This window comes from Phacochoerus africanus, chromosome 8 (genome assembly GCF_016906955.1).
Source record: "Phacochoerus africanus isolate WHEZ1 chromosome 8, ROS_Pafr_v1, whole genome shotgun sequence".
Classification (NCBI taxonomy): Eukaryota; Metazoa; Chordata; class Mammalia; order Artiodactyla; family Suidae; genus Phacochoerus; species Phacochoerus africanus.
Window position 1 is genome coordinate 59,050,083 of NC_062551.1, and position 24,371 is coordinate 59,074,453.

Sequence of the window (24,371 nt, forward strand, 5' to 3'; positions counted from 1 at the left end):
CCCCCCGTTGCCCGTGCTGTTCTCATCTGAAGATACCTTCCTCAAATGCCCACGTGGCTCATTCCAGAGGCCTGCACGCATCTGCCTGAGCCAGCTTTCCAGTGATGCCTATTCTGACCACCCTGTGGATGTATGCACGCACACTCCTGCACACGTGAGCCTGCTGGCACACTCCTGCACCTGCACTCCTGCACACACACACACCAGCCTCCCTAACCGCCACCCCTGCTTTTTCTCCGAAGCACAGCCACCTCATACACTTAGAATGCCTCTTGCTGCCCCTCCTAAAATGCATCAGCACGTCACCTGTGTCACGCACCACTGCGCCACCAAAGGGTAGGAGGGAGCCCAGCAAGTGGACTAGGACCACAAATGAGTGCGTGAATGAATGAAAGACCCATCTTAGAGGCTGGCTCCTCCTCAGCTCCAGCCCACTGTGGCCATGTGGACTCCCCAGCTCATACCGTCAGATTCCTGTGTTACATGTGAATGACCCCACACTTCACATGTTGGCAGCTGGTTCAAATTTGCTCCAAAACTAGTGAGGGCGAGAAGTTCCTGTCATGGCTCAGTGGTTAACGAATCCGACTAGGAACCATGAGGTTATGGGTTTGATCCCCGGCCTTGCTCAGTGGGTTAAGGATCTGGCGTGGCCGTGAGCTGTGGTGTAGGTCGCAGACACGGCTTGGATCCTGCGTTGCTGTGGCTCTGGCATAGGCCGGTGGCTATAGCTCCAATTGGACCCCTAACCTGGGAACCTCCATGTGCTGCACCAGTGCAGCCCTAGAAAAGACAAAAGACAACAAACAAACAAACAAACCAACACAGTGAGGGCAAGCCCTAAGCTCCCTGGCCCAATATTCACAGCCCCTTGTGTCTCACCCGGCTGGCGCCTCCTGCTCCACGTCAAGCCATCCCGTGACCGTGTCAGCCCTGCTCTTCCTAAAGCCACTTCCCTCCCGGTGAGCACGCTCCTACCCACCCCTCGGCACCCCACGCACACGGTCCCGGGGTCTGGTTACGGGAACGCACAGCCCAGCACGGAAGCCGGAAGTGGTGCCCCACCTCCAGCAGGGGACGCCGTCACTGAGTGGCAACTTCACGACTTTTATTTGTGGTGCCTGTGCTTTGTCTCGAAAATACCTTCTCCCCCTACCCCGGACAGCAGGCGGGGAGGGGGCAGCAAAAAATAGAAGGCGTCCCTCCCTATTGCACGCGGACCCTATATACAGGCCCGCCTGCCGCAGCTGGCGGGACTCTTGGCACATTCTTGGATCCCTGTTCAAGAGTGGGAGGGGTGACGAGGGTGACATCACACGTGAGGGGGACCTCTGGGCGGCCACTCTGGTCCTGGCGCTTCTTGGTCCTCGGTTCCTTCCTGGTCCGTCTCCAGCCTCGGTCCCCCTCAGCGACGTTCCCCTACCTGGCTCGGCCTCCCGCCTCCATCCTGGCCTCGCAGGGCCCCCCTTGGCTCCTGGGGACTCCGTACTCCCCTCCTAGGCTGGAGGTCCCGAGGGGAGGCTATGGCTTCTCAGAGACTCCCTCGAGAGCCCTGTCACTCGTGTTCACACAAGGGAAGGGTGCATGTGGCAGAAGCAGCTGTATAAATATGGGTGCAGGGGAAGGGCCGCCAGAGTCACTTGGAGAGTTTGCTGATGACACGGATCAGGGCTGCGTTCTCATCCTTGAGCCGCTGGTTGTCGGCCCGGAGGTCGGACAGCGCCTGCCAGGTGGGACGGGGTCAGCCGGCTGGCCCTGGGCAGCTGAACTGCCGGCCCACCCTCGCTGCCGCCCACAGCTCGCCCCAGTAATACTCACCTTCAGCTCCTCCTCCAGCTCCGCTGCCTTTCGTTCCAGGGCCCTGCGCTCCTGGAATAAATGGGAGAAGGTGACTGGGGGTGTCGGGGGGAATGCCGGGAGTTTACGCCAGGTTGAGGAGGTGGGAAAGGGCAGAGGAGCAGGTTAGAAGGGCAAGGCGGCTCTCCTCACCCTCCCACGGGCTTGGAAGGCTGGGGACACAGCTGGCCCCACCCCCGCCACCCTCACTCACAAATCTCTCCAGCTCCAGAAGGGCGGGCCTCTCTGCAAAGCGCTCCTGCCTCTGGTGAGGACAGAAGGAGCAGGGGTCAGAGAAGCGTCCCAACCGCAATGGCCAGGGGAAGCCAGCGCGGAAGGGGTGGGGGGCGCAGTAAAGACCCCTGGCTGCCCTGACCAGCCATCCACTGCTCCACACCCCTTGGCCCAGGCCCTGCCCCGCAGAGGTCCTGGCCCCGCCCCCAGCCGCCCCATCCCCCCCACCGCCGCCCGGCACCTGCCGGGGGGGATCCTGCCCAAAGGTCCTAGCCGCCCCCACTCACGTCTGGCCCCTCGATGCTGTGGATGGAGAACCAGCACTGGCAAACCCGGCCAGTCCTCGCCACCGCCAGGCCCTGGGGGGTCCTCACCTGCGTGGCGCGCTCCAGCTCCACCTTGAGCTGCGCCAGCTGCAGGGTGGTCTCGGTCAGGGCCTCGCGAAGCCGTTCGTTCTCACTGCGCAGGTCTGCGTACAGCTGGGGGGGCGTGGGGGTGGGGGGGACCCAGGTCAGGCCTGCGGACCGACACACGTTTGTGGGGATGGACGGGGCTGACTGCGGCTCAGGCCTTGGGAAAGGACCAGATGCCCTGCTCCACCACGCAGAGCCCAAGACGGGGACAGTAGGGCAGGGATGTAGAAGCCACTTTGAGGGGACTGGCGAACGGCACGATCATGGGCATGGATGGGGTCACGAACCTTCCTGAAGCCTCCATCCGGCTCTTCTGATTCTGGCTCCGGTTCTGGGTTGAGGTCCCGCTGCCTGCGGGATGAGGGGCCGCCCTCGGGAGTGCTGGGGTGAGGCAAGCGGGGCATCAAGGGGCGCGCCCACAGCCCCACAGACAGACCCAAACCCTTCCTGCCCACCAGGTACCTGGATTCTGGGCCTCGGTCCACGGGCTCTGCCTCCTCCCCCTGTGGGTGGAGGTGGGGTTCAGCCAGAAGCTGGGGGAGAGAGCTCGGACCCACGCCCACCCCACCTCCAAAGCCCACCCGCAGCCTGCCTGGGCCACCCCCTCCCCTCCCTTCCCCTCCCCTCCCCTCACCTCGGCAGGTCCCCTCCGCTCCTTGCCGACTCGGCGGTGCTCCCTGGCAGCCGGCGGTCCCTGCCCTTGCCCGTCAGGCGCCTCTGCTGGGGGAGGGGCAGGAATCAGCCCGGTGACCTGTACAGGGGTCCCCTCTGCTGCCAGGGTCCCTGGGCCCAACCTTCAGGACAGGAAGACTGGGGCGGGTGGATGCAGGGGACCCCCGGGGACGACCTTCCAGAGAGCAGACCTCACCTCTCTGGGCAGAGCCGTCAGAATTTTCCAGCCCCGGAACTCGGGGTCGCCGGGAAGGGTCCTGTGGGAGAGGGGCAGGGGTCAGAGGATGAGGGGTCTCCTATCACCCACTGCCTGGTCGCTGCCCCCTCTCACCAGGCTCTGCAGGCACGACTTCTCTGGCTCCGAGGCCTTCCCCGCAGCCTTCTCTGCTTCCTTCAGGTCGGTCAGAGTCACACCCTGGAGCAGAGAGGGCAGGCGGGGGCCAGGACTTAGGGCCCAGCCTCCGGCACCCAGGTCCAGCCCCCACCCCACCCCGCCTCAGACCAGGGGTCCAGCCCCCCACCCCCAAGACCAGGGGTCCAGCCCCCAGCCTCTCCTCCCTCAGACTCAAGGATCCAGCCCCCAGCCCCTCCTCCCTCAGACTCAGGGGTCCAGTCCCAGCCCCTCCTCCCTCGGACTCAGGGGTCCAGCCCCTCCTCCCTCGGACACATGGGTCCAGCCCCAGCCCCTCCTCCCTCGGACCCAGGGGTCCAGCCCCCACCCCAACCCCCTCAGACCCAGGGGTCCAGCCCCCAGCCCCTCCTCCCTCGGACCCAGGGGTCCAGCCCCCACCCCAACCCCCTCAGACCCAGGGGTCCAGCCCCAGCCTCTCCTCCCTCAGACTCAGGGATCCAGCCCCCAGCCCCTCCTCCCTCGGACCCAGGGGTCCAGCCCCAGCCCCTCTTCCCTCAGGCCAGGAGCCCGGGCCCCAGCCCTCACCTGTGTGGATCTCCGGGACTGGCGCATGAGGCGAGAACGAGCTTTCCTCTGGGATTCGGACTCCTCGTCCCGCACCGGCATCTGGTATATCCTGAGTGAAGGACCCCCGGCCTCAGGGAGGTCCCTCTGGACCCTGTCCTGCCCCAAGGCTGACTCCCTCAGGGGGTGTCAAGTTTGGCCAGAGGTCGTCCACTCCGAGCCCAAGGCCAGCTCTCCCTCAGGAGCCACCCCCACAAGGCCTGGGCTCCTGGGTGGTGCGGTTTTCGGGTTTCTTGGTGGCTGGGGGCCAGCGGCTTCCCGCCCCCGGGGCCTCTTCCCCTCACCTCCGGCGGTCCCGGGAGTCCGCTGGGGGCGCTGCCGAGGCTACGGGGACATTTGGCTTCACCGGGGACCCTGGGGACTCCGGCTCCGGAATCCTGGAGGGAGGAGTGGAGTTATCCAAGGGCAGAGGCGGCCCGAGACGGCAGACCTGGGGGAACTCATTCCATCAACAGACGCCACCCAAGCTGCCGCCACGCAACAGACACCAGATACACAGCAAGGAGCCAAAGAGACACATTATCTCTGCTCCGTGAGTCAAATCTGAGCTGAAAAGATGCAAAACGCACAACAGACACACAAGGATGGGTAGAGCGCATGGTGCGTCAGGAGGACAGAGTGCTCGGGAGCAGGGGACAGAGTGACGACGGGCTCAGGGACAGAAGGGGCGCGTGTCCAGACACTGTGGCAGAGCCAGCGGGGTGGGGGTGGGGGGACCGCACCGAGGAGCTGACATTTGAACAGGCCTGAGCGAGGGAGGAAGGAAGCCCTGTGGGTGCGAGGGGGGGGGCCGCGGTGACGGCCCCACTCAGGAGCAAAGCCTGCGATGGAAAAGATGGGGGGAGACAGGGCCCAGGGCCTGGGGGCCGAGGGAGTCCTGCTCGGAGCTTCCACCTGACGCCCCAGAACGGAAACCGGCCAAGGGCGGTGGGGGGCAGAGACCAGCCCCCAGAGAGCACCTGCTGACCAGCCTGGCACCCCGACCCACCTCCCGCCCCCCGGGGGCCCAGGCCCTTCACACTCACGGGGCAGACGACTCGGGCACCTTCCGGGAAGGGGTGGGGGTGACTCTGGCAAGTCGGGGCTCCCTGGCCTGTGGACAGAGGAGAGGAGGGGCTGTTCCCCGTGACCAAGCAGGGTCTGGGCCCCCGCCCGTCACCCCCCTCACCTGTGTGGAGGTCCCTTCCAGCCTCGAGGAGGAGGCTGAGCGCTGCAGCCCGGCCCCGGAGGCCACCTCAGCGGCCCGCCTGCCTGCGGGACCCAGGGCACCAGAGCTCCCCGTCTTCTGGAGGCCAAAGCGCCTGGGGAAGGGGGCCTCCTCCGGGGTCTGGAGGAGAGAAAGCTCTCAGTCACAGGGAAAGGGTCCCTCTTCTCAGCAACGGCAGGTGTTGTCCCCGGAAGGGCCACAACAAACCACAATTAGGTGCAGGCAGAGCTGGGAAAAGGCAGGCGGCTGTCCCAGAGGATTCTGGGAACTGGAGGCTTCACCCCCTTCCCAGACCGGAAGAGAGGTTTGCAGGCTCTGTGGTGCCAGACTCACCGTGGGGCTCTGAGGGCTGGAGGGTGGCGGGGACGAGACCCCGTTGAGGGTTCTGGACTCTGCAGGGGAGGGATCTATGGCACAGGAAGGGGGAGAAGTCATGAGAACATGCCCCCGCCTCTGGGAACCAGCCCCCTCCCTCAGCCCCCAGCCCCTCCCACCTCAGACCCAGGATCCATCCCCCAGCCCCTCCTCCCTCGGACCCAGGGGTCCAGCCCCCAGCCCCTCCTCCCTCAGACCTAGGATCCATCCCCCAGCCCCTCCTCCCTCGGACCCAGGGGTCCAGCCCCCAACCTCTCCTCCCCCAGACCCAGGGGTCCAGCCCCCAGCTCCCCTCTCTTGGACCCAGGGGTCTAGCCCCCAGACCCCCAGACCCTCACCTGAGGGGCCTTCTTCTCCTTCATCCTCATCCCGGATGGGGGGCCCCCCCGCGCCCCCAGGCCGGCGCTCCTTGGACAGGTCCTGGAGGGAGATCTTCTCTCGGCTGCTCAGACGACACACGGAGCTCCTGGTGGGAAGGGGAGGGCGTTAGGGTCCCTGCCCGGGAGCCTCCAGCCCACCCGCCCCCAGGTGCCTGTCCCTACCTGCGGTGTCTGCTGCTGGAAGGCATGGGAGGCTCCTGGCCCCTGCTCTGGGACACTTCCTTCTGGTTCCGGAGCTGGAGGGGAAGGGGCTGCTGGGGAGGGCTGGGACACGGAGACCTCCTAGGTCCCACACCCCTACTCTGAGGGCCCCCCACGCCGCCGTGCTGGCCCTGCTTTCTAGGGCCTCCGTTCTCAGACCCGGCAGGGGCTGTGCGGGGAGCTGACTGCGGGCTCATCCTGGATCTCCTGCGAGTGCTCCTGCTCTCACGGGGCCTCCAGGCTTCCTGGCCTCTACCTGCCAGGGGTGACCTGCCCAAACATCTCTGGACCCTGCGGCACAGACCCTCAGCACACCCGGACCCCCACAGCAGGCCCCTGCCTCCCTGCGGCTCGGGGCAGCCCACAGGTATCACCACGGGGCTGTGTTCACAGCTCTGAGCTGGCACAGCCCCCCCACCCCCCAGCAAACCCCCGTGTGCTCTAAGCTCCTTTCCCAGACACCCCAGGCCAGGAAGGCACGTACCTCGTCTGTGCTCCCACCTCAGACACCCCGCCTCAGCCACCAGCGCCCCCCAGGGCTGCGTCCCCCTCACCCTGCTCCTCCCTGGCACACAAGGCCCTTCGGGGTCTGCCCCTGGCCCAGCCTCCCGCCCCCTCCGGCACGTTCCTTTTCCCACCCCCCAGCCTCTGCTCGTGCTGGGTGCAGGCCCAGGCCCCCGCCAAGCTGGAAACACAACTTGTCCCCTCAGCAGCCCCACGGCCAACCTTCAAGCAGGGGCATCTGTCCCTGTCCACCCACCACCCAGCAGAAGCTCCAGGTCGAGGGCCTGGCCCCCTGAAGGCCTTGGGAGACATCCCTCACGGCCCGCCCACACTCGCTGGCCGGAGGCAGGGTTCGAAACGCTTCTGTTCAGTAACATTCATGCCACCCAGGCCAGCACGCGAGACTCCACAGGCCAGCACCCGAGACTCCTCGGCAAGGGCACACACTATTATCCCCATTTTAAAGGTGAGGCAATTGAGGCCCAGAGAGGTGAAGGGACTGGCCTGCGCTCACAGAGCAAGTCCATGGCAGAGCCGGGATTCAGACCCCGGGTCCACATGGTTCTGCCCTTCATTCTGCAGTTTCCTAGCAGCAAGGCCCGGCCCAGCCCAAGCCCAGACGGATGACCCCCCTCTGTACCCCAAGGCCCGCCCAGGCCCCAGACCCCGAGGGCCCAGTGGTGCCCCGCCTCATGGCTCTCCGCAGGGCCGCGGCCCCAGCTGGGACGGGCAGGTCCCCGGGCAGTGGAGGCCCCCCTCCGGCCGCTGAGACTCACGTCCTCCTGCTTGCGGGCCAGCTCCTCCAGCAGGCTCAGCACCTCCTCGTCCGCCAGGTCACAGGGCCGCTGCCCCTGGGAGGCAGGGGCAGGGCGGGTGAGGAGGAGGGCTCAGGCCCCTCTGCCCCCAGCCCCACTCCAGTCCCCCGGGCGGCGCTCACCGCGTGGGTCAGCGAGTCCATGCCCCCGCCGTGCTCCGCCAGCAGGCGGCAGGCGTCCTCCACGCCCCAGTGGGCTGCGGCGTGCAGGGGCGTCCAGCCGTCCCCGTCCCGCAGCTCTGGGTCGTAGCCAGCCTGAAGGAGCAGCCTGGGGACCAGGGAGGCTCGGGTCAAGGACAAAGACAGGGGCTCTGGGCCAAGGGCTGCTGTCGGCCAGCTGTGCTGTGGTGGCAGTACCAGCTGTGACAGTGCCGAAACCAACCCTGGGCCAGGGGGCAAAGAGCCCCTGCCCCGAGCCCCACCCCCAGTCGCCCCCTCCCCTGGCCCATCGGGTGGCCTCCAGAACCCTGCTGCTTGTACCTGCAGGGGTCATCTCTCAACCGCGACCCCTGGCTGTGGGACAGCCCCAGATGCGGGGGGAGGGGGTTCCCCGAGCCCAGGCCCAGGGCAAGGATGACACCCCAGAAGGGCCGGCCTGGTCGGGGGCACTGTTCCAGGGACTGGCTGGCTCGGGGCAGCGCTGCTCAACCGGGACCACGCAGCCCCCCGCGGGCGGGCCGTGTCTGCAGACATCTCTGGGTGTCTCAGCTTAGAGGTGGGCGCCGGGAGCATCCGCAGGTTGGGTGGGTTAACCGTCCCACACCGCGGGGCACGGCGCCACAACAAAAAGCCGTCTGGTCCAGAGGCCGCCAGTGTCGGGACAGAAGCCCCGGCTTCGATTAGACTCTTCCTGGAGACTGTCTCCGCCTGAGCGCCCTCAGCCTGGCTGGAGGTCCCGGCAGCTCTGCAGGCTCAGCTCAGGCAGACACGCCTGCGTTCAGAGACTGGATTTAGGCCCCGGTCGGGGAGAGAGCGAGAGAGCCAGGTGGGACAGATGGAGAGATGGGGTGTCTTGTAAACCGAAGCCCCTCTGGACAGCCCCTGAGCTCAGATCCCCCGCATGCTGGGCGCCCCCTGTCCCCCCCGGCAGTCAGGCAGTCACGACCTCCTCCCAGATGTCACAGAGGGGCCCGCCACCACACTCCCCTTCTCCCGCTGCCCTGTGCTATCCCTCTAGGGTAGTGATGCTCAACTGGGGACAATGCTGACCCCCAGGGGAAGTGCCCGGTTGTCGTGACGGTGGTGGGCAGGGGTGGGGGGGGCAAGGATGCTGCTCACGGTCCCCCAGGGTTATCCTGCCGCACGTCCCCGAGTGGAGCTGAGGACCCTCCCGAAACATGTGATGTGACCTGCTTCCTTGTCACTTGTCTGTCTGTCTCCTCCACGAGCTGTGAACTTCCCGGTCACGTGTGCCACCGTATCCCCAGCCCCTAAAAGGCCTGGCACACAGCAGGTGCTCAGCGGTGTCACATGAACAGCGCCAAATAAAGGCACCCTCCTCTCTGCCACTCGTCTTTCATGAGGAGAACATCGGTTACAGTCTTCCAAAAATGCAGTTCACAGATTCGGTTGTAAACACAAACCCACGGAAGTGAAATTACACTCAGCGAGTATCTCCGAGTGCAAAGCGTTTCGGTTCTATGGCAGAATGAGGCTGCCTGTGACCATCGACTCTCCCTCCCCCTTTAATAACGGTACCCAGCTTTCAGTGGGACTTGCTGTCGCCTGGCCGAAGTAGAAGCTCTCCGTCTCCCTTGAAGCTAGGAGTGGCCATCTGGCTAGGATCTGACAAATAGGATGTCAGCATTAAGTGTGCACGCCACTTCTGGACTGTTCGTCTCAACGAAATGGACATGTGCTCCCTCTGGCCTCTCCTTCCTGCTGGCTGGGATGCAGATGCAATGGCAGGAGCCAAAGCAGCCCCCTGAGGCTCAGGGATGGAAGCCAGAAGCAGAAGAGGGTACAGCCTCCAGGGCGGGGCACATCCCTGGGCCTGACCATGCACAGGGTCCCGGGCCCCTTGTTGCAGGGATTGGCCTTGGGCTGGGCAGGTGCACAAGGTGGCCCAGTTTCATCAGAACTACAGAGGATGAGGCACTCTACCTCTGAATCAGGGGGAGCAGCCAAGATGTGAGTCCAGAGCTGTTAGGGGTCACCCTAAGCTCCTCACCAGAAAACCTTCCTAAAAATTCATTAATGCGGAGGTGAGCAGAGCCGGGGGGACTCCTCCAAACTTCATGTACATACTAAAGGTAAACAAAAATATTGGGGGGGGGGGGGGTGGAGAATAGGGAGCCTGAAGGGAAGAAGTGGAGCCAACGACTCTGATGGGAAGGGGGGAGGTGGTCAGCAAACGATAGAATCCAGGTGAGGACGAGAGGCCCCGGCAACCATTTAAAACTTATGTGCACCAAACAAGCCGGCCCTGAAGTATGTCACACTCAAACAGCTACAACCACAAAGAGAAACAGGAAAAATCCACAATCACAGGAGGACCTTTTACCACAGTTCTCACAAGGACGGACGAATAAGCAGGTGGGAAAAAAAAAAAAAAATCACCAAGGATCTAGAAGATTTAAATAACTTGTCTACAAAGTTGCCCTAATAACCTAGAGAGACCGCTGTGCTTGACAGCACCATTCTCTTCCGGCTTTTTACAGGGACTGGGGTATGCGGCAACCCGCAACGAAGAGCAGAAATCTAGCACGGAGAACTTGGTGTCTGAGCTCAGGCAGACCTCAGAGACATTGAGGACTTGGTTCCAGACTACCAAAATAAAGCCAGTGGAGCAAGAAAGCAAGTCACGTGAAGTTTCTGGTTTGCCAGTGCACAGAAAAGTTGATGCTAGAGTTCCCATCGTGGCTCAGTGGAAACAAATCTGACTAGGAACCATGAGGTGGCAGGTTCGATCCCTGGCCTCGCTCAGTGGGTTAAGGATCCAAAGTTGCCATGAACTGTGGAGTAGGTTGCAGATGTGGCTCAGATCCTGCATTGCTGTGGCTGTGGTGTAGGCCGGCAGCTGCAGTTCCGATTCAACCCCTAGCCTGGGGAACCTCCATATACTGCTGGAGCGGTGCTAAAAAGCAAAAAAAAAAAAAAAAAAGACGTTTACACTACACTGTAAACTATTAGGTGTATAATAATAGCATTATGTCTTAAAAAATAATTAGAAGATACTTTATTGCTAAAAAACGCTCATCATCATCTGACAACACAGGGTTACCACAAACCTTCGACTTGCTAAAAACACAATATTGGCAGAGTGCAATAAAACGAGGTATGCCTGTAATGAAACAACAACAACCCATGTGGAAATGAGCAACACACTTCTAAATGATCCATGGATCAAACAAGCTGGAAAGCATTTTAAACTGAAGGACAGGGAGAAACCTGCACATCAAGGCTGGTGGATGCAGCTAAGGCTGCATTTAGAGGAAAATGCATGGCCTTAGGTATACAAAGTAGGAAAGGATGGGAATGGACAAAATCCACAGGGAGACAGCTGGCCCCACACAAGGGAGGGTCTATACCGGCCCAGCTCACCTCATCACTTCGATGTAGCCCTTGGCGGCAGCCACATGCAGGGCAGAGGCCCCTGTGCGGGGGTGCCGGGCCTCTGGCATGGCGCCCCCATTCAGCCAGCACCTCGTGTCATGAAGCAGTAATTCCTCCTCGGCCCGTTTGGCTGCCTCCACATCCACACCTGGGAGGACAAGAAGGGGCAACAGGTGGGACTCCCACCCCCAGATCCAGGAACTGCCCAGTGTGCCACTCAGGGGCTCCAAGGGCCTGGACTAGCTCAGTCTATACCTGGCATGTTATGAACTATCGAGATGAGAGTAAAAATGGTCGCTTCTAGGGGATGTGTGCTCCTTCTGAGAAGTTTTTTACCATCTGTGCTGCACAGAGCAGAGCCGTCCTGCTCAATGGCCATGGGCAGCCGCTCCCCACCGAGACACCAAGACACGTGAGGGTAAAACTTGCGGTGGATTTAGACGCATGGGAGAAAGAATGTGCGGCAGCTTACGAATGATTTTCTCACCTTGATTGCGTACGGAAATGACAGCCGGGTTAAATACGACCCAGTAGTAAAATTAATTTCCCCTCTTGTCTGTTTCAGCACGCCTCCTAGGAAATGCTCACTTGCGCCTCTGGCTCACTCTGCTTTCCGCCGGACGGCGCCGGCAAAGATGACAGAGGTCACAGCGGCCCCGTTGCCCACCTTACCCCGCTCTCTGCGGGCCACAGAGGTAACCACCATCACAGACCAGACGGGGACGGACCAGAGCCATGGCAGTGACAACGCTGGATTCTTAACCCACTGGGCCAGCCACCTGGGCACTCCGCAAATTTGCATTCATGAACGCGCGCCTTGTCACAGTCTTACTATGATGTTGCAAATCCTGCCCCCAGGGCAAGGCACAGGATCCCAGGAACACAATTCGCACCAGGAATCACATCTGTTGGGTCCGGCTGCATGCTGGCACCACCCGGTGGCACCTGGTGGCCCTCAGACTAGACTCCCAGGGGATCACCTTAGGGTCTCCTGGCTGCTGGGGACTCCCAGGGGCAGCTGTGCCAGGAATGTGTGGTTGGCCATCCTGGAGGGCCAGGCTGGGGTGGAGACGCCGGGACAGTGCCAGAGACTCAGGCACGCCCCCCACCTCCTTAATGGGAATCACCTACGGTCAGTTGTATTATAGATTCAGGCGCCTGGCTGCCTCACTGTGGGCAGGGAGGGTGGAGTTTGCCGACCTTTTATTCAGCAACCACAGTCAGTGACCTTCTGCCTGTTCACACGATCCTTCTGCAATTGTGGTTTTCGCCGAGTTTTGCCGGTGTTTATTTCTTATTTTTGTTGTTGTTGTTGGTGGTGCTATTTCTTGGGCCGCTCCCGCGGCACATGGAGGTTCCCAGGCTAGGGGTTGAATCGGAGCTGTAGCCACCGGCCTACGCCAGAGCCACAGCAACGCGGGATCCGAGCCGCGTCTGCAACCTACACCACAGCTCACGGCAACGCCGGATCGTTAACCCACTGAGCAAGGGCAGGGACCGAACCCGCAACCTCATGGTTCCTAGTCGGGTTCGTTAACCACTGCGCCACGACAGGAACTCCTTGCCGGTGTTTATTAACAGAAGTCTTGGTGGGGTTGGCCAGCTACGGCCTGTGCCTGTAAGCCATCTGTTTGATTAACACAGAATCAACCCATTTCACTATTTTAAAGTGTACAATTCAACTTAAAATTTTTTGCACGGCAAAGAAAACCCTAAACAAAAGGAAAGGAAAACCCATAAAATTGGAGAAAATATCTGCAAATGAAGTAATGGACCAGGGATTAATCTCCAAAATACATAAACACCTCCTGCAGCTCCATACCAAGAAAGAAAAAAAAAAAAAAAACAGCAAAAAATGGGAACAAGATTTAAACAGACAGTTCTCCAAAGAAGACATACAGATGGCCAAAAAACACATGCAAAGTTGTTCAACATTACTCATGATTAAAGAAATGCAAATCAAAACCACCATGAGGTACCACCTTACACCAGCCAGAATGGCCATCATCAAAAAGCCTACAAATGATAAATGCTGGAGAGGGTGTGGAGAAAAGGGAACCCTATTACACTGTTGGTAGGAATGTAAACTGGTGCAACCACTGTAGAAAACAGTATGGAGATTCCTCAGAAAACTAAAAATAGAACTACCATTTGATCCAGCAATCCCACTCCTGGGCATCTATCCAGAGAAAACCATGACTCGCAAAGACACATGTACTCCAACGTTCATTGCAGCACTCTTTACAATAGCCAAAACATGGAAACAACCTAAATGTCCATCAACAGAGGAGTGGATCAAGGAGATGTGGTACATACACACAATGGAATATGACTCAGCCATGAAAAGGAACGAAATACCGGCATTTTTAGCAACACGGATGGACCTAGAAATTATCATGCTAAGTGAAGTCAGTCAGTCGGTGAGACACCAGCATCACATGCTCTCACTGACAAGTGGAATCTAAAAAAAGGACACAATGAACTTCTTTGCAAACAGATACTGACTCACAGACTTTGAAAACTTAGGGTCACCAACGGGGACAGGTTGGGGGGTGGGGGGATGGACTGGGGGTTTGGGATGGAAACGCTATGAAATTGGGATGTGATCATGGGTGCACAGCTATAAATATAACCAAATTCATTGCTTTTTTTTTTTTTAAAGAAAGAACAAATAAATAAAGTGTACAATTCGGAACTTTCACAACATACAAACCACGAATCCTGTCCATATGGAACTGTCTCCTCACCCCAAAGGGAAACCTCGCACCTCCCTCCTCCAGCCCCTGGCAACCACCACTCCACTTCCCCACGGCACCTGCCTCTTCTGGAAAAGCCGCCTGTGTTTGTAACTAAAGCTTTGCTGGACCAAGGCTGCACCCACTCATTTCCGTATCAGCCCCCGGCTGTTTCCCCGCTACAGCCGCAGGTTCACGTGCTCTCAGGACTGCACGGAGCACCGGGACCCTGGAGCCAGCAGGCCTCTGCCGGGTGGTCCAGGAGCAGAACCGCTGGAACACAGGGTCTCCCGCCGGAATCCACCCGTCCAGCGGCTCCTCCGTGGTGTCATCGCCCATGCTCCTGCCGGCCTGAGACGTGCCCCATGCTCGGCCTCTGGAGCTGACTCTAAAACGAGCCCATTTCCACCTGACTTTTTTTTTTTTTTTTGGTCTTTTTAGGGCCACACCCACAGCACATGGAAGTTCCCAGGCTAGGGGTTTAATCGGAGTCACGGATACTAGTCGGTTCGTAACTGCTGAGCCACAATGGGAACTCCTCCCCCTGTCCTGATGTTGGGATTCCGAGTGGGATTGCTTCAAATGTCTCAGAAACACTTCACGGGTTCTTCCTGCCCAGTTCTGAGTCCCTGTGGGTCCGACCGCAGCCCTTCTGAGCGAAGGCTGGAGGGTCCGGGCTTGACCTGTGCTGCTGCAGCAGACCTGAGCCTTGGCCTGGCGGGCCCCCCTTCCTCCTCCCTAACCAGGCCTTCCTTCTCCTCACCCTGCTTCCACATGACATGCTTCCGACGTGACTGAGCCCACAGCCTGGCTCCATGGGCGGCCACATCGCCAGGCCTGCCCATCCTCCTTGCCACAGTGACTGGCTCAGGGGAAGGTGTGTGATCAAGGTGGCCCGAAGAGTGTCAGGCAGGGAGTTCTCACTGCGGCTCAGTGAGTCAAGAAGTTGACTAGTATCCATGAGGATGTGGATTCAACCCCTGACCTCACTCAGTGGGTTAACGATCTGGTGTGGCCCAAAGCGGCCGTACTAAGCACCTCACTGAGAGAACCTGCCTAAGAATGAAGTTGCCACAGATTTCAGCAGTGATGGAGGGATGCTTTTGCCTTTTCCTGAGCCCCTGGGTCAAACCATGCCTGAAGTCCATTTAACTCCTAGCCCTCAGTTACGTAAGTCCATAAACTGTCCCCCATAGACTCAGCTAAAATACACATAGAATTTATCATCCTTATCTTTTTTTTTAAGCTGTGCCTACGGCATGCGGAAGTTCCTGAGCCAGGGATCAAACCCATGCCATGGCAGATCCTTCACCTGTGCCAGATCCTTAAGCCCCCGCCCCATAAGAGAACGCCATCTTCGCCATTTTAGTGTGCGGTTCGGTGGTGCAAAGAGCAGTCACACGTGTGCAAACACCACCACCACCTCCAGACTCTCCTCGTCCTGCAAAACGGAAACTGTCTACCCCTCAACACGTCCCACTCCCCAGCCCCTGCCAAGCACCCTTCTACTTTCTGCCTCTATGAATTTGATGGTTCCCCCTTTTTTTTTTAAGTCTTTTGTCTTTTTAGAGCCACGCCCACGGCATATGGAGGTTCCCAGGCTAAGGGTCGGATCAGAGCTGTAGCCGCCGGCCTACACCACAGCCACAGCAATGCGGGATCCGAGCCGTGTCTGCGACCCACACCACAGCTCACGGCAACACCGGATCCTTAACCCACGGAGAAGGGCCAGGGATCAAACCGGCATCCTCATGGACACTGGTCAGGTTCGTTAACCACTGAGCCATGACGGGAACTCCTTGACTGTTTTTGTTAAATTCCACAAATGAGTGGAATTACACGGTATTTGCACGTTTTGTGCCTGACTTAATGCCCTTAACGTAATCTCGTTAAGGTTCACCCACGCTGTAGCCTACGCTGGACTCTCTTTCCTTCTTTCTGGCCACACCTGTGACATGTGGGCCAGGGAGTAAACCTGCACCCAAGTAGTGACCTGAGCCACAGCAGTGACCACACCAGATCCTTAGCCACTACTCACTGGGGAACTCCTCCCTTTCCTTTCTCAGGCTGGCTCATGCCCACTTCATGCACAGATCACAGACCACTTATCCAGCCCCGTCTGTGGACAGGTAGGCCGCTTCCACCCTTCTGCTCCTGTAAGGAAGGCTGCTAGAGCCAGGACACAACAGGCTCCTGGTGCTGATAAAGGTGCACCAATTCAGCAGGGCGGCCTCCCTTCCTGGGGGGGGCAGCCTCCACCCACCTCTGCCACTGTCCTCTGTCCGGCGCCCAGCACCGCCTGCCTGGGGGCCTCTGTCTTCAGGAGTGAAAGCCCTGCTCTCCTGCCCCCCCCCCCCCGCCCCCCCGCACTGGGTCCAGGCTTCCTGTTCCCAGAGGCGGGGGCTATGCTGGTCTCGGCAGCAGGGGGTCTTCCCAGTAGAACCACTGGCCTTCCTGCCTGGTTGGTCCTACGAGCCAGCACCCCCAGCCACCCCCGCCTCTGACCCCACAGACAGGGGCACAGGGTCGAAGTGAGAAGGTGGTGGGAGCCACACGGGCAGCCCCAGAGACCACCCACCCACCGCCCTGCGGCTGCCCTTTAACCACAAGGGAGAAGAGGGCTCCACGTAGGGTCACCTGGGCGACCCCCAGAGGAGGCGCAGGATTAAGTCACCAGTAATGGGGCAGACAGACAGCTGGTCTCCCAGAGGGACGCGCTGAGTTCCTGCCAAAAACGCAGAACCAAGAAACAACCAGGTCCAGGCTAAGGGGCCTGTGAATCACCACGGGGGGTGGGGTGGGGGTCCAGGTGGAGGGAGACGGGAGATGGGGTGACAGAGGCGACGTGAGGACAGGGCAGGGCCTGAACCAGCGGGGTGGGCGTCCTCAAGTGGCAGGTAAGGGTTTAGCATCGCAGTCAAGCCCAGAGCTGACGGGAGAGAAACACGTCGCGTCCCCGGCTCCCAGGCGGCGGCGGTCACCAGGAGTGTCCTTGTGCCAGGGACACGGCCTCTCTGCGTGCAGGTGACATTTTCTCCAAACAGTTCAGGGCAGCGAGGGAGAGAGGGAGGGAGGAAGAGAAGGAGGGAGGGGGGAGGAAGGCAGGCCGCGCCCTCGGGGGGGGGGGGGGGGGGGGGTGGAGGGAGTGCGTGCGAATGTGCCCCAAGGTTACAAACCCGCGTCTACACAGTGAGTGCACCGACACAAAAGATCCACAACAGGCAGGTGCACACAGACCAGGCCGACGACGAGGAGTGGTTTCCGAGGGGTGAGGGGATGGGGATTGGGGGACAGTTCAGAGGCACGGGGCTTCTTTTGGGGTGATCAAAAACTCCTCTACTAGAAGTGGTGATGGACGCACGACGCTTAGTGTAAACACACCAAGGATAAAACCCAACCTAACACCGAACCGCACCCTTCCCAGGGTGAACCGTGGGCGCGGTGAGTTCAAGCTCCCCGAAGGCGCTCAAAAGCCCTGCTAAAGCCCAGGGAGGGTCACCAGACCGCTGCCTCTGGCTGGAGCGTCAAGCTAAATTGTGGAGAAGAAGGGGGGCGAGAATTCGGCTCCCCTTCTGCTCCCCTTCTGCTCACCTTGCCTCCCCAGCCTGAACCAAACCAGGGCTCCTGACCCTGGCGTCCTCCTCAGCTCACCCGCTGGTGCCCCCGCGCCCCGCGAGGCTCCGAGGCCACCTTGCCTGAGGGCCCCGGCCTTCCCACCCGGCCCAGGGCACTGCAACCAGAGCCAGGCCGGGAATCCGGGGATCGCCTCGGATGCGATGGTATCTTCTTCATCAGCCTCGCTGCCCCTCCACGGGGCCCTCCAGACCCCCACCCCGGGCCCTGAACTCACACCTGCTCATCCACTGAACCCTGGCCGCCGCCCTGTGCTCTACGAATGAGCCAGTCGCTGCCACAGCCGGGACCCGAACCCAGGAAGCCGGACTCCAGGAGCTCCCACAGGAGCCCAGGTGGAGCTGTGAGGCGGTTCACTGCCCCCCCCCCCCGTCCCCCCTCCAAGTCCTCTGTCTCCAGTGCCGTTGGGCCACGGCCTCCCCCAGGCACCCAGCACACCCACGAGCCGTGTTGGCTCCTCTGAGAGGGGGGAGGTGGTCACAGCCCCTCTGAGAACCTGCTAGAAGTAACGCGCTCCCCTAGAAAGGGAACCTGACCAGATTCCGAGTTCGGGGATGGGGGGTCCTTGGCCCCACATTAAGGACCCTTGGGGCTCAGTGAGCCTGAACACAGGGGAGGCCAGTCCCTCAGCAGCCTCTGCTTTCCTCTGCCTCCACCCAGTGAAGCTCCTAAGACCTGGCATCTTACCTAACAGACCCCTGGATGAGCCCCACCGCCACCTCCCCAGAGGACCAGGCGACACTTCAGATCCACGTTGCCGTCGGAGCTCCTGTTCTGGGCCTGGCAGTGGCACGCGCCTTTCATCTGGTTACTGCTTAAATGCTACCTGTTCGAAGCAACCTGGGGGTGGGGACACTGAAACCCGCCGCCGCCGCCCCCCCAGGCCCACCTCGGCGGGCGATCTCGGCCTTCAGCAGCCCTTCCATGGCGTCGGACTCGGCCAGGTCCAGGGGCAGGTCCCCATCACTGTTGACCGCTGCGATGTTGGCCCCATGGCTCAGGAGGTACCTGGGGGTGGGGCGAGGTCAGGGCGGAGGGGTCCAGGCCGGGCCCCGTCCGGTCTCACCCTCCCCCCCCTCACCTGGCGATGTCCAGGTAACCACAGGAGGCGGCCACGTGCAGGGGCGTCCAGCCCTCGTTGTCCGCCTGGTTCACCGTGGCGCCCTGCTCCACCAGGAAGCGCACCACCTCCAGGTTCTCGTCGATGCAGGCCTGGGGGCGGGACAGTGCTGTCGGCCTCACTGGTCCAGGCCCCGCACGCCCAGCCACGCCACTCAAGGAGAAAGCCCCGAAGCACACACCCTGGGCCCCCCCACCCCCCGAAGCCCCCTCCAGCCACCCGGCTGTTGAAGACACCCCCCAGCTTCCATCCTCTGGGGTCAGCCCGGCAGCTGCAGCTCACTGAGAACGTGAGACGAGGCTCCCAGCAACCTTGCAGCAGGAAGCGGATGGGGGAGGCTGCACATCCAGGTGCAGGAATCTGGACGGTGCTGACCAACCAGAGGCACGCAGTCACCACCAGAGGATGCGGCCTCCAGTGCTGGACCAGAGGGAAGAGGCCCAGCCCCTCCCCCCTCAGACCCGGGGTCCAGCCCCCAGCCCCTGCTCAGACCCTCTACAGAACCGACCATGGCGCTGCCTTGTACTTGGAGGGGAGACAGCTGGACCCTGGGGCCCAGGGCTGTGCGGGGCTGGTAAGGCGACCAAGCCCCTAGCACACTGGGAGAGGGGGCAGGTCAGCCTGTGCCCAGGGCCTGGGGCTGAGGTGACGCAGGCCTATGTGCGGAGAGCATGCTCTGCACAGGTCACTGCGCGAAGGATTTCCACGGGCCACCCTCCCTGATCCTGCCCCTGGCGGAGTCCAGGACAAAGCCCTTGCCCAAGCTGGCACAGCGAGTGGGGGCCAGAGCAGGAGGAGACCCAGGGTGCAGCAAACGCTAGGCGAGCACTGGGGCCCGAGCAGGGTCTGGGGGGATAGGGGGCCCAGGACTCTTGGGTCCTCAGGGTAAACGAAGAGCTCTCCACACCGCCCATCTGGAGAAGGGGGAGGAGCACCGAGGGCCAAGAGCATGAAGTCATGGAAACTCAGGCTGCGAGAGGGGGGCCACACGTGCCCTGGGAACAGGATGAACTCTGGGCTCCGTTTATTTCTACCCGGTTGTCATGGTGATGGGGGAGGGGGGCAAGGAGGGAGATGGGCCTTTCCCTTTCAAGGACCTGGCTGGGCACCGGCATCCATGCGAAAGATGCCTGAGGCTGGGCACCAGGGATCCGAGAAGCCAGGCACCAGCCCCTCCTCCCTCAGACCACGAATCTGGGTCCCCAGATCCTCCCCGCCTCAGATCTGGGGGTCCAGATCCTTCACTAGGGCCGGGGCACAGGGCGGGGTTCGGCCTCCTCAGGCCCGAGGTAGGAGCTGAGGCTTGAGAACCCCTGGAGACCCAACTCGAGCAGGCGGCTGCCACCTGGGGACCTGCTCCGGGGAGGACGGGGAACAGAAACCGCAGTCCCAGACACCGTGAGCAAACATCCCGGTCAGATGTGGGGGCTTTCCTGGGACCTGGGGCTTTCAGAGCTAAAACCAGCATGAGCTGGTCCCCGGACACCCTCCGCTGAGCCAGAGCCCCTACTTGCTGTTGACTGTGTGACCTCAGGCAGGGACTTCCCCTCTCCCTACACCCCTCCTGCAAAGCCCTGGCAAGTGAGTTCACGGAGGGGGAGGGGAAGGGGAAGGGAGGGGGAGGGATTCCCCCGACAGGCCAGCCTGGAGTGTGCTTTTGCAGGGTTTGGGCCAACGGGGATGTTGGGGACTGGGGCCTGGCCCAAAAAGCAGAGCCAGGAACCCCTCTGGGAAGGTCCAGGGGAGCGAGGGGCAGGGGTGGTGGCGGAGGAAAGGGGACACCAAAGCCTGAGGCTCCTTTCCTGGGCTTGCCAAGCTCTGAGACCGTGCAGCTCCTCAGGAAGTGGGCTGCTCCTTTAGATGGAAAAAAAATGTCCCAGATGGCACTAGGGCCTCTGCAGGGGACAGGCGGGGGGGGGCGGAGAATGGGGGGGCCCTTAGACCAGGGGCTGCAACTCCCCAATTGAATGCCTATGGCACTTGCTGAAGGATGTGCCAGAGCCCCGCCAGGGAGAGCCTGGCTACTGGCCCTGCTAACAGCTAAGAAACCTGAGGCACAGAGAGAAAAGGCACTATTTCAAGGCCAAAAAAGAGCTGAGGAGCTGAGATCAGAACAAAGGACTAGGGGTTCCCGAGGTTGCGGGTTTGATCCCCAGCCTCACTCAGTGGGTTAAGGACGCGGCATTGCCATGAGCTGTGGTGTAAGTCGCAGACTCAGCTCAGATCTGGCATTGCTGTGGCTGTGGTGTAGGCCGACAGCAACAGCTCTGATTAGACCCCTAGCCTGGGAACCTCCATATGCCGCGGGTGTGGCCCTAAAAAGACAAAAAACTAAAAAAAAGAACTAAGGACTAGAGAGTTCCTGTTGTGGCTCAGCCGATTAAGACCCCAGCATAGTGTGCATGAGGTAGCAGGTTCAATCCCTGGCCTCGTTCAGTGGGTTAAGGATCCAGCGTTGCTGTGACCTGTGGTGTAAGTTGCAGATGCAGCTCAGATCCTGAGTGCTGTGGCTGTGGTGTAGGCCGGCAGCTGCAGGTATGATCTGACCCCTAGGCTGGGAACCTCCATATACCACGGATGCTGCCATAAAAAGAAAAGAAAAGAAAAGAAAAAAAAAAAAGAGCTCGGGACTCTTCTATTTCCCTGAACTGCTCCTCTTCTGGGTACCTAAGGGGGCCTCTTCAGGCATCCTCCCCATTCCCGTGCCCCCACCCACGCTTCCTTCACAGGGTCCTCTCTGGGCCCCAAAGTAACCGAACCCGACGGGCTCTGGCAGGGAAGAGAGGCCTGGGGACTGGCCTGAGCTGGGAAGACTGGGAGGGAGACAGCCTCGGGGACAGAGGGAGGAGTAGAGGCTCTTCTGTGGCCTGTCCCTAAAGACCCACTGCAGCTAGGCGGGGGGGCCAGGGGATGCGATAAAAGCACTCAGAACCAGAGGGAATCCTGGTTCTAGGACATATAGTGACTCTGGCTCTGGAACACAAGAACAATGGAGGCAGAAAGCAAGGTGTTTTGGGAAGGTTTGGGGGCCCAGGTTGTGGAGAGAGAGGACCTAGCAGGGCTCTAGGTCCCCTGGGAAGGGGAAGTGACCGGGCCTAGGAGAACCGGCGGTACACTCTGAAGGAGGGAGAAGCTGCCCAAAGCCACAGGAGGGCATCCAGGCAGAGAGAGCAAGATGACCCGAGGACAGACAGGTGGCCCAGAACCAGAAGAGGAGGGTGCTCTGAGTGTGCCCAGAAAAAAGGGTAACGCTGCAGGCCCACACAAAGCAAGAGGACAGAGTGAAAGGGGAGGTGTGTGGAGAAGGAGAAACATCCCCGAGAGAGAGCCTACAGTGCGAGGCCAGAGGTGGCACAGAGGGAGAATGAGGAGGGCACGCAGGTGAAGGGGGCAGGAGAGAGAGCAGGAGGTGAGCCAGGCGAGGGAAGCATCCACTCGAGGAGCAGAGCGCCTTGAGGGCGATGGCTCAGGAAAGAGCACCCTTACATGGCAACAGATGGCAGAGACCAAGGATGAAGAGCAGAAACCTGAAGGAAAGGGCATGGAAGGCTCGGGGGCTGGCCGAAGAAACGGCCCAGGCCAGAGAGCGGGAAAAGAAGCAGCACAGGCCCAGGAGAGAGGAGGAGGACACTCAGGGAAAGTGGTACCTGCCTGGACTAGGGGAAACAGTGGGTACCGGTGAAGCTGGGAGAAGTGGCGGACTCGAGAAAGAGGGGCAGCATTCGATGGCAGAGTAGAGGTGGCACGAGCCAGGCTGGTTTAGAGTGCTCAAGGTGGGGAAAGAGCAGGGCGAAAGAGACAAGACGAGGATGGACTGGCCTGAGGCCCTCAGCAGTGGCTCGAGTCTGGAGAGAGGGCAGCGCAGGATGGCAAAAACCAGGCCAGTTCAAGTAGCTCAGGACTGGAAGAGGGGAGCTCCAGGTGGGTGGGATGGGAAAAGGACTCAGCACGGGATGATAAAGGACCGGGGCAGCATCGACGGTGCAGACCACGACTGGCAAGGGTGACTCTGGACTGGGAGGGAGGGTGCTCGAGGCAGCGCAGACCCAGGGCGGATCGGGGACCGGGCGGGGGCGCTGACCTGGTGCAGGGCGCTGATGCCGTCGGCGTTGGTGGAGTCGAGCACGGCGTGGGCTGGCGGCGGGGCGGAGGGGTCCAGCTCGGCGTCAGGGCCGGGGTCGGCCGCGCGCAGCATCAAGCGCGCCTCGTCCAGGTCGCCACCCGCGCAGGCCGCCAGAAACTCGGCGGCGCGCTCGAAGCGCACGGTACGGGCGCGCCGTTCCCCGGGGCCCGGCTCGGCGCCTGCCCGCGCCCCCCACTGCCGCAACTGCTCCCGCCGCCGCTCACGGGCTGCCGCCGCCGCCGCCCCCGGGCCCGCCCCCGGGCCATCCTCTCCCGACATCGCGCCGCCCGCTCGCCCGCCAGGTAAGAAGCGAGCGAGCGAGCAAGCGACCAGATCCCAGGCGTCGCCGACGCCCGCCCGCCTCCGGGCCGCCGGGAACTGCGTCCCGCCCCGCGCCGCCAGAGGATCTACCGGTCCCCGCCCGGCACGTGACGTCACCACGCCGACTCGGGGCCCGCTGGGAAATGGAGTCCACAGGCTGGAGAGGCAAACGGCAACCGCCTGAGGGAGGACCGCGGGGAACTCTGGGAAGTGGAGTCCATAAACGGAAATGGATCTCTGCAATAGTCCCGCCCCGAGGCACATGGGAAATTCACAGCTCCGAGGTGTCAAAAGGAAATCTGATTGGCGTGCTGGGAAGTGGAGTCTACAGGCGGGAGGTCGGCCCCAGGGCATGCAGGAAATGCAGTTCGCAGCATCCAGGTGACGAAGGGCTGGCCCCCGGGGACCTACTAGGAAATGGACTCGACAACCTGAAAAGTACAGAAGTTTTCCGTTTTCCCCTTTTTCATGTCATGTACTTTATTTACTTTGGGTTTGTCGCGCCCTTCAACAAGAAATAAGCCCCAGGAAGACCGGGATTTTTGTGTTGTGTGCTTTCCTTGTTCCCAGTACCTAGTAGAACGCGATCGGAAATAGTTTTTTGAATGAATGAATGAATGAGTGAACGGATTCTCTAGGTCGTGGGAAACACCAGGACACTATGGGAAATTGAGTCCGAAACCCTTGGATCATCAAGAAAATTGCAAGCCTTCCTGGGTGACCGCCCAGGGCATGCTGGGAAGTAATATATGCGGTACAAAGGTCATTACAATGGGCCGCTGGTCGCGCTGGGAAATGTAGTCCTGGGCCCAGGCCCTTAAAGGCACATTTGGTCCTAGGCAGAGCCCCCAAACACCCCAAGAAATGAGATTCGAGGGCAAGATAAGTCCAGAGTCCCCGAGTAACCCCTGGATCACATCGGGAAGGGAACCTACGGGGTAGGATCCACAAATGAAAATGCCCGCAGAGCCTTAAACTGGCCCTCTCTGCCATTGCAATCACCCTGAGGCGTGGAGCACGCTGGGAAGTGTAGGCCGGACTCTATATCCTCGCAAGCCATGCTGGGATTTGTAGTCCAGATGAGGCGTTCTAGTTGATGTGGCGGGCTAGTACGTAGCACCATAAAGCAAGAAATGATCCTTAGCTTGCGTGTTCGATTCCAGGCCTTGCTCAGTGGATTGCGGATCCGGCGTTGCCGTGAGCTGTGGTGCAGGTCGCAGACGCAGCTCGGACCCTGAGTTGCTGTGGCTGTGGGGTAGACCAGCAGCTGTG

General features: G+C 60.9%; 1 protein-coding gene across 2 annotated transcripts; it reads right to left on the reverse strand.

Moving 5' to 3' along the window:
• Nucleotides 1-1,087: 1,087 nt before the first annotated feature.
• PPP1R12C (protein phosphatase 1 regulatory subunit 12C) lies at nt 1,088-23,164 on the reverse strand. 2 transcript variants are annotated; one of them, XM_047790494.1, is made up of 22 exons: nt 22,737-23,164; nt 18,617-18,747; nt 18,425-18,543; nt 11,156-11,315; nt 7,736-7,880; nt 7,575-7,649; nt 6,256-6,329; nt 6,052-6,179; nt 5,672-5,745; nt 5,300-5,458; nt 5,157-5,224; nt 4,416-4,508; nt 4,093-4,183; nt 3,487-3,570; nt 3,352-3,412; nt 3,118-3,200; nt 2,946-2,986; nt 2,771-2,864; nt 2,445-2,549; nt 2,051-2,101; nt 1,819-1,869; nt 1,088-1,723 (listed from the first exon to the last, which is right to left on the reverse strand). In XM_047790494.1, exons 1-22 carry the CDS (start codon nt 23,055-23,057, stop codon nt 1,637-1,639), a joined length of 2,295 nt encoding a protein of 764 aa, XP_047646450.1. In that variant the 5' UTR covers nt 23,058-23,164; the 3' UTR covers nt 1,088-1,636. The 2 variants fall into 2 exon arrangements, with proteins under 2 accessions (XP_047646450.1, XP_047646449.1); XM_047790493.1 differs by having other exon boundaries at nt 3,118-3,203.
• Nucleotides 23,165-24,371: the final 1,207 nt, after the last annotated feature.

Bases quoted from the DNA above. Each gene is read 5' to 3' on its own strand.
- PPP1R12C (XM_047790493.1), bottom strand. From the start codon at position 23,057: ATGTCGGGAGAGGATGGCCCGGGGGCGGGCCCGGGGGCGGCGGCGGCG. The intron at 18,748-22,736 runs GTCAGCGCCCCC...TCCCGCCCCCAG, and splicing joins GCATCAGCGCCCTGCACCAG to GCCTGCATCGACGAGAACCT. The intron at 3,204-3,351 runs GTGAGGTCTGCT...CCCCTCCCCCAG, and splicing joins TGACGGCTCTGCCCAGAGAG to CAGAGGCGCCTGACGGGCAA.